General features: G+C 40.0%; 1 protein-coding gene and 1 long non-coding RNA gene across 2 annotated transcripts; both read right to left on the bottom strand.

The window, feature by feature from the left end:
- Positions 1–965: 965 nt before the first annotated feature.
- Positions 966–8,364, bottom strand: LOC116224715. Its single transcript, XM_031585396.1, has 7 exons — positions 8,331–8,364; positions 7,835–8,156; positions 2,459–2,744; positions 2,303–2,326; positions 1,298–1,507; positions 1,125–1,216; positions 966–996 (listed from the first exon to the last, which is right to left on the bottom strand). The coding sequence occupies exons 2-6, from the start codon at positions 8,144–8,146 to the stop codon at positions 1,128–1,130; spliced, it is 921 nt and encodes a 306-aa protein (XP_031441256.1). The 5' UTR covers positions 8,147–8,156; positions 8,331–8,364; the 3' UTR covers positions 966–996; positions 1,125–1,127.
- Positions 8,365–8,391: 27 nt separating this feature from the next.
- Positions 8,392–8,947, bottom strand: LOC122133747. Its single transcript, XR_006152965.1, has 3 exons — positions 8,688–8,947; positions 8,526–8,606; positions 8,392–8,429 (listed from the first exon to the last, which is right to left on the bottom strand). It is a non-coding gene; the product is annotated as an uncharacterized LOC122133747 (long non-coding RNA).
- Positions 8,948–9,471: the final 524 nt, after the last annotated feature.

Here is a 9,471-nt window from a genome sequence, read left to right as displayed (position 1 = left end):
AGGCAAACCGCTTTCCTGCATACATGAGTATGTGGTTTTGGAAATTCTCCAAATCTGAAGTTGTCCTGAAAAACACATACATAACCCGAAAGGCCCAGTCAGTGACACACTTCTCACCACTAGATGCTACTCCAGGAAAAGTATCAGATGAGGCTTCATTTCAATTTCAATTCTAATGTGCTTAGCAGTCAGGCCTAAGCAGCTGATTTTGCACACAAAACAAACATGGAAAATCAGCCAGAGTTATACAATACTTTACGATGTACATCATCCAGTTATTTCAGAATTATTGTATTTGTAATGGTTCTACAAGACAGACAAAAAAAGTTCAGAAATATGATCATAAGTGCTTTTGTGTATGTGCAAATTTATGACAAATACTAGCATTTGCATAACTATAGGGGCATACCTGAAATTGAGGAACTTTCTCACATTCCTCAATAAGCGCTTTTCCAGAATGACTGCAGCAAGTGCCTGGTGAGCTGCTGTACCTGTAATCACATCGTTGTGAGTTCACATCAAATTATCAAATGATTAGAGTTCATTCACAGTAACAGAAACCACCCGAGCATAATGTTTTTAATTACCTTGCTTTATCCATGGCTTTACTTGGCTACTGTCATCCAATGGATCATGATCACAGCAACCACTTGCCCACATATGCTGATTGCGGACATGATGCAAGACACCATGCCACATCATCTGCAAAAACAGAACATTATATACTCAATATATACACATAGTATACCGTACTGGACAGTCAGAAACCTCACTTTTCAGCATGGCAAACAAAATAAAACAGTATTATTGTTTTGGCCTACGGCTACATATCCTCCCAAAATACCTTGAACCGTTCCTCTGTTTTTGCTTGCTTGCAGCAATACCAAAAGTGGTTCACAATGTGTTTCACCCAAGCCATGATAGCAGTCTGGTCCTTCACTGTGCCAGCCTGATTTCAAGATACAAGAGTGTTAAACAGGCACTGCCTATGTGCAGCTGTGAAAGGTTATTATTCTTGCTAAGACTGTAAGGTGTACTCATGTGAAAATCCAAACATTTGAAGAACATTGAGATTACAATTAATCTTATTTGAGAGTGTAAAATAGGTTTGGTAAATGTCATACCCGTCATAGCTTTTTCCCCAAATTCTTTGCAGCATGCCAGATGTCCAGAGAATGTTGCAGTCCCCAAGCCTTATATTTGCCACGCTCTGGATCTGTAACAAACCGTATGGCCTATAATCACACAACAACCAAGACAAAATCAGAAATCAAAATAATACATCCGTTTTCCTTACTAAGCAATGCAGTTATTTGAGGGTGGGCATCTGTGACCACTTCTTTTACAGGAATCTCCTGGAGTAGTACGTCCATGGTCCTTATGAAGCACTCCTTCTCCATAATGACCGAATTTCTGTCCGTTTCCCGCTTGTCAACAGTCACTATATGCACAATGTCCCTTGAGTCCTGCTCAAGGGTTGTGTACGTGCAGTACTGTGCACAGTGGCCTGTAGAATGAAGAGTAGGGCTGCTCGATTATGGAAAAAATCATAATCACGATTATTTTGGTCAATATTGAAATCACGATTATTCAAACGATTAATTTTGAGTTTGAAAACATGATGCATTTATTTACTGAGAACTTTGAAATTTCCATACACTGTATGCGTTGGAATGCGTTGATCCGTCAAGGTTGACGGGTCCCCATTCAAAGGTAGCTCAGACACCTCGCAAATCCACTCAGACATATTTTTGAGTTACAATAATGGGGTTTTTACATTGTAAACTGTCTATTTCTCAGTAACTTTATAAAAATATAAGCAAAAAAAAGTAAAACAAACAACTTTTAGGTACAAATACGACTATCTACGGAGTTTGGTCCGCCATCTTTTTTTTTTTTTTGCTTCGCACTCTTGAGCCGTGACCATAAACGTGATCTGATTGGCTAGAGCCTGTGCTGTCGTATGTGCATGAACGTCTGTGCAATTGTCTGTCAATGGTCGATGCTGCTGATTGCCGGCTCACTGGCATGTCCCGCCTCCTGCCAGTGGCATATACTTCCTGATGCCACATGCCAGTTAAATATTTAACTCCCTCTCGCCGCGTTGAATGCTTTTGGGGAAGGACTGAATTGCGCAAATAAATCGTTTCAATTCGATTATATGAGTTTGGAGATCGTTTGACCCAAAAATTGAAATCGCGATCAAAATTCGATTAATTGCACAGCCCTAATGAAGAGTACAGATGTCAATGTGTGAACTGTCTGCATCCTGAAATTCTAACCCACATAGAAACAAACATACCTGGGGAATCCATTCTGCCATCTCCTAATGAAGAGGGGAAAAAATAGACATTGAAATATTAGAGTTGAATGTAGCATATAATATTCTTGACTTTCATAGCAGACCAAAGACATGTCAATGTTATCATGATAACTAAGTTATAAAACATTTCCTTACCTAGGACAACAACGCGGTCCTTTTGACGCAAACGGGTTAAAACGTCAGCTCTGTTCCTTTCCCAGAACTTTTCAATAGGGTCAACACAGTATGTGTCCTGTATTTTGAAAAAAGTGGACTGAGCCACCATTCCCATCTTCATGAACTGGAAAAGGAGTGCAATTTTTCGATAATTGTTCCCTGACAGCAGTATGTTTGTGGACAGCATGAAGTCTCCACCCTGCATGCCAAACTTCAACAGGGGCTGTGAATTCCACTTCCACAAACGGTGTCCAAATGGGCAAAACTGCAATGTGAAAAAAAGAAATGGAGAAACAATTACAGTAAAGTTGTTTATGGGTCAAAGACGTGACAAGCCTTTTTTGGGGTCCGCATGCAATAAATTAACAAAAAAGATAATTAAATACATTAATAGCATATTAAATTAAACTACATTGTCTACTTTATTATTTTAGTTATATTTAGAGAAAACTAAGTGCAAAAATATATATGAAAAATCTCATCAAGTTCTAAAATTGTCATTCAGTGTAATGGTCCGGACATCAATTTCACAATTTTATCTTTAAATAAACACATAAAATACCAAACAAAAGTCAATTTTTATTTTCTTGGCATATTTTTATGTGTGTTGGCTTTGCTATATTAAAAGGACATTGAGTTCTTGTTTTGTTTTGATATTAAAATCATAAGGGGACTTTTGTCCCAAATAGTCAGTTCATTAGAGGTCATTCAGTGTAATGGGATCAAAAAGCCATTTTGAAATCATATCAGAAACTGATAGTCATGTGACAATCAGTGACCTCATCAGAAGGACCCCTGGAGACCCCTGTGGGGTACAGCAAGGTGAGTTTATCTCGCTTAAATATTAGATATTTTCATCTTTTCATGTTGTGGTAACTCGAAATACAAATCCACATGTCATTCAGTGAAATCCTGAAAAACACGTTTATTGTTAAATATTGATCTAAACAAGTGTATTTTGTGAATAATTATCATAAACTTTGTAGATCAAGGTCATTGTTTGATATAGGTGGCTAACTGTTTGCCTGTAAAATATGTTTTAAGCATAAAAATGTCATTCAGTGTAATGGCTATGTCATTCAGTGTAATGGCTGTCATTCAGTGTAATGGCTATGGCATTCAGTGTAATGCAGTTTCTTTGTTATGTGTCATTCATACTAGTAATAATAATGTTGTAATGTAGTAATAACAACAACAATAATAATAATTACATATAATAATGCATTATTATTATTAGTATTATTATTATTATAATAATTATTATTACAGTTTTATTATTATAAACATCATTATTCAGTTACTGTGACTTATTATCTAATATTAAATTTACATTTTACTAAACAATGTGTTTAATATTTATATGTTTTTAAACTTTAAAATCACTTTCATTGATTTTTCTAGATGTCTTCCAACAAAACGGCGGTTGCGAAGCACAGACAAAAGATAAACGCAGACCCAATAGCTCGTGCACAGCTTCTAGCAAAAAGACGAGAAAGCTATCAGAGAAGAAAGCAAGCAGCCTTGGGTGCAAATCCTGATCACCCACCAATCAGGAATTTATCAGATGCTGAAGCTCAGAAGAAGAGGAAACAGTGGCGGGGAAACCAAAGAAAGCACAGGGTAGCAGAGAAATGTGTGAGAGCAGTTCTGGACATTACACCGGAGTCCTTTGAGGAACCTCCCTGTGAAGCGCTTGCAAGACTCCATCCAGCAGCACCCATTCCTAGGCCTCAGTCTCCACCAACAGAGCCCATCCCACCGCCTCAGTCTCCACCAACAGAGCCCATCCCACCGCCTCAGTCTCCACCAACAGAGCCCATCCCACCGCCTCAGTCTCCACCAACAGAGCCCATCCCACCGCCTCAGTCTCCACCAATAGAGCCCATCCCACCGCCTCAGTCTCCACCAATAGAGCCCATCCCACCACCTCAGTCTCCACCAATAGAGCCCATCCCACCGCCTCAGTCTCCACCAACAGAGCCCATCCCACCACCTCAGTCTCCACCAATAGAGCCCATCCCACCGCCTCAGTCTCCACCAACAGAGCCCATCCCACCGCCTCAGTCTCTACCAACAGAGCCCATCCCACCGCCTCAGTCTCCACCAATAGAGCCCGTTCCATTGCCACTGGCCTCCTCCACCCCAGAACAAGCAAGGAAAACCCAAAGGAGTCAGGACAGACTCAAGAAGCAAAATGAGTCACTGAAGAGAGAGCTTTTCCAACTAAAGAAACATCTGGCTGGATCACAAAAAAGAAGTGAACACCTAAGAAAGGATTTGCAAAGGGAAAAGAAAAAGGTCCAACCAAAAAAGAAAAAATTTAAGAAAATTAGTCTAAAGAGGTCGGTCTCACGTCGAGAAAAAGTATCTGGTTTTCTTAGCCGAGATGAGAACAGCAGACATCTTGCAGGAAGAAAAGATACGATAACAAAAAACAAAGTTAAACTTCAGAGACGCATTCTCTCAAATACACTGAAGGAACTTCATTGTGTATACAACTCCGAGGTGGCCAAAGAGGACTCCATGTCTTACAGACAGTTCCTACGACTCAGGCCATTCCATATCACTGAGCCAAAAGCAAGTGACAGGGACACATGTGCTTGCATCCACCATGAGAACATGGGCCTCCTGGTGGAAAAACTAAAACTTAAAGGATTGCTCAAAACATCGAGCATTTCACAACTGGTAGCAGCAATTGTCTGTGATGCCAAGATTAAAAAATGCATGTACCGCCTGTGTCCCAAGTGCTGCTATAATGACATCCAAGTTGTGCTGCCCGAAGAACCTCAAGAAATTGTATGGGAACAATGGGAGAGGGAGAAGACACAGGACGGGGGTAAGCAGACAACACACTTTGCCAAAAAAAAAAAATCTGGGACCTGGAGTGAGCTTGTCAAAGTGTTTAACAGCAAGCTTGACGCCCTAGCAACACACCAGTATAACTGGATCCATCAGGCTGAGCAGTGCAGACACCTGAAGGAGACTCTGTCTGAGGAGGAAGTTGTCGTCCACATGGACTTCTCAGAAAATTATGCATGTAAATTGGCCACGGAGATCCAGGCATTTAATTTTGGTGGCAGTCGGAAGCAAGCCACCATCCACACAATTGTAGCGTACACTTCTGGTAGCCATCAGTCCTACGCTACCATATCAGATTCATTACGCCATGATGAGAGATCAGTCTGGGCTCATCTCAAGCCAGTCCTGGAGGACTTGAAGAAGGAGAACCCCACAATCACCACACTGCACTGCATGAGTGATGGTCCAGTGACTCAGTATAGAAATAGGCGCAATTTCTACCTGATGAGCACTGTTCCAATTCTGCTGGGGTTCAAAAAACTTACCTGGAACTTCTCTGAAAAATGCCATGGTTAGGGAGCACCAGATGGCGTGGGGGGTGCCATCAAGAGGCTTGCGGATGACCATGTAAAAAAGGGAGGCGACATCCAGAAGCCAGAGGACCTCTACCAACTCCTCCAAAGCACGGCATCAAACATCCGCCACTTTTGGGTCAGTGAGACTGACGTGAGCCGCTATGATGAGGCTGTGCCAAATAATTTGCCACCTGTTAAGGGAACATTTAAAATTCACCAGATCGAATCAACCGAGCCGGGTAAAATCCACCACAGAGAAGTTTCCTGCTTCTGCTCGCGACAAAAAAGCCCATGCGAATGTGGACCATCAGTGGAGATTCAATTCCACAATGAAATTGAAAATTATCCTCCTGATATTGAAGATGCTGAGGACCTAACAGGGAAATTTGTTGTGGTAATGTATGACAGCAAGCCCTTTGTTGGGCAAGTTGTGCAGGTCGTAGGGAATGAAATGGAGGTAAACTGCATGCATCAGAGTGCAGTAGGAAAAAATGCCTTTGCTTGGCCGAAGACCGCGGACAAGGTGTTTTACTTCCGACCAGACATAAAGGCTATTGTGTCTGAGCCAGAGCCTTTAACAATGAGGCAGTCCAAACTAATTAGTGCAGATTGGGTGAAGTTTTCTGTGTAGTTGTTTTTAAGTTTTAAGTTTTACCTCATCTGAAGTGAGTGATAATATGTTTTGTCTACATTGTAGACTTTTGTCTAGGCTCCTGTTCCAGCCTAGACAACAAACTGTCTGTTTGTCTGTAAAGGCCTTAATTAAATTAAATATTGATTAAAGTGAATGTGCCAACACTAGAGTTTGTGAATATAAGACCAATGTTTTTACTATGTTCTCCATTTTTAATATTTAGTACCTCATATGAGGTCATAATTAAATTATATCGATTATTGTGTTTCAGATTTTATTGTGGTGTTTGTTACATGTTGAGTTTTGGCTGCACCGTTTCAGAAAAGAATTGTTGAGTAAAAATGCTTGTTCTTTGGCAATATCTGCTTCTGCGTCATTTACTCGTCATGTAACTAGTTTAGTCTTATGATAATAATATCATAACAACAGTAGTGTTGATAGTGGCATGGCATAATGCCTTTTTGACAAAACGTCATTCAGGGTAATACATTGTGGTCATTCAGTGTAATGCATATATAACATAAAACATAAGTAAAATGCTAATAATGACTTTTGTTTATTAAAATATTAACAAGAGTACACAACTACACTAAATAATATTGTATTTTTAAACAGAATTCACTTTGGTGCAAAAACTACTTGCTAGCGAATGGGTACAACTTGGCTGGTTGGAAGGATATTTGCAAAGTGTAAATATTTCAAATTACAATTAATTAGTATTTTGGAATGGCAGTGCAGTCATTAAATATAGTCTTTTAATTAACCATATACATCCTCTTAATGTTCTTATGCCTGACAGGATTTTTTTGTATTTAAAATGTTATTACACTGAATGACAATTTAGGGATCGTCTTCTAGAAATCAGAATAAAAATGTGTATTGTCTGCTATTTTTTGCTCAGAAAATATAAGGATTCAAGAAAATACACTCTAATGTCCAGAAAAAACTAAAAGTTTTGAGTTGTTGAATACTTTTATATTTTTGAGGCTTGAAAACCAAGTTTTGTCTTTGACCCTTATACATCTTCAGCCTTAGACATAGTTATTATTCTACCCAACCTAGATCTACTTTTTCGTTCACCCCATAAAGTTCGCATTCTAATTGTCAACATCAACAGCTTGGTTCCATCGGCAATAGCTGTACCATTTGTATGCATGTTCTTCACACCTTTACAGACTAGAACCAGTATTTCCAGATCTTCCCCAGTCTCCCCTCAAATATATGCTAATTGTGCATTCAGCTCTAACAACTGTGACATCAACTTGAATTGTTTGCACATGATTTCAGGGGGGCAGCCTATTGAGAGCAAAACACACAGAGCACGTGAAGTAATTAGGCTTATCTTACCCATTCCAATGCCACTCCAGTGCCCCGAGGTTTCAGGGTAACCTGAAATGGCGATTTACCAGGGCATGTTGCCCCAGTTACTCTGTTTGAGTAATTGCACATCTGCATTGGTAACTGCAGGTACATGGCCAGTCTATGCAGATGGTCATTGTAGGTAATACTGGCACTTTTCCCCACCAAGTCTTCCTCGCAGAGAACTTTTTGTTGTTCTGGAGTTTCTTGTATGTCCTCACCTGGAGGATTGGGTGTTGCCATATCAAGCACTGCTTCATCCATGCTTATCTCCAGGAGTTGGTTGATGTTGGCAGTCATAGCTGGGGCACTGCAAAGCAGCAAGATATGTACATAGAATAAATTTGAAGATCAAAAAGGAACAACTGCATCATGTTCTCCTAAAACGTTGTCTTCTCCTGAAAGACCAAAATACTTGTGATTGTAACCACCCTTCAACATAGCAGTAGTTCAACCTGAAATGCAACTAGAAACTGAAACATACCGTAGATGAAGAAAAGGACTATAGCCTTCATCAGAGCTGTCCCGATCTTCTTCCAAGCCCTTCTGATTAGGATCCTCCCAGCAATCATCCATGTCAATACTGTAAATAAAAATAATTAACAAAATACACACACAACACCATAAACTGGAAGTACAAAAGAACACGAACTAAGATGGTTTCATGTGCAAGACTTACATGCTGTTCCTCATATCATTCGCCTCCTCCTCATCCAGAGAGTCATGCTGCTCCTCTTCAGCAATGCTCAAGGAGTGCATGCTGTGAATAGAAAACGAATCTAAATAAATATATTCATCAACAAAACAATGCATTACGGTCGCAGTTGTAAGACGAACTCACCTGGATTCTAGCACACCAACCGCTTCGGTTTCTTTTCCCAACGGTTGAACACCTTGCATAGCGAATTCTTTGTCCCTGATTCAAAAGATAAATAAGTCAGTCACAACTTACAATGTCCTGCATGGCTGGTTTAGAAACGCAGTTCTAAGATACATACCCATTTCGATCGGACTCTTCTGAAATACTAGATACAGGCGGCGGCGGTGGTTGTGCATGTCCCTTGCTGGGAGTAGACGTTACCTGCCGCTTTTGATAGCTAGAAAAAGGGGAGCGTGCCTATGTTCCCACAGCCCTATGTTCCCACATTTCTAAGAGCTTTTTCAAAATTAGGTCTTATGTTCCCACATTTCTAATATTCATTACAAAATTAGGGCTTATGTTCCTACAGTTCATCTAACCCTAACCTAACCTATAACCCTAAATAATAACCCTAACCCGCGGGTGGGTCCGCGATTTTTTTCAAAATGGCGATTTTTGTACTTTTTTTTTTGCAACATGAACATGCAAATCGACTGTATAATTGTGGAGGAATTGATCATTTACTTTAGGCATGCATTTGTAGGTATTTTTGTCCCGAAAACGGCTGGGGCTTAACAGAAAATGTGTGACCATAGGGTTTAATTTTCATAAAAATGTAGAAATGTGGGAACATAGGGCTGTGGGAACATCGGGACTAATTTTTCAAAATAAATCTGGGAACATAGATCTGTGGGAACATAGGGCCTAATTTTCAAAATTGTCAGTGAAAAAAAAATCCTAAGAAATGTGGGAACATAGGGCTGAC

This window comes from Clupea harengus, chromosome 18 (assembly GCF_900700415.2).
Source record: "Clupea harengus chromosome 18, Ch_v2.0.2, whole genome shotgun sequence".
In the NCBI taxonomy this organism is placed as follows: Eukaryota; Metazoa; Chordata; class Actinopteri; order Clupeiformes; family Clupeidae; genus Clupea; species Clupea harengus.
Note: the sequence above shows the minus strand (reverse complement) of the source record. Positions and strands in the feature narration are given on the sequence as shown.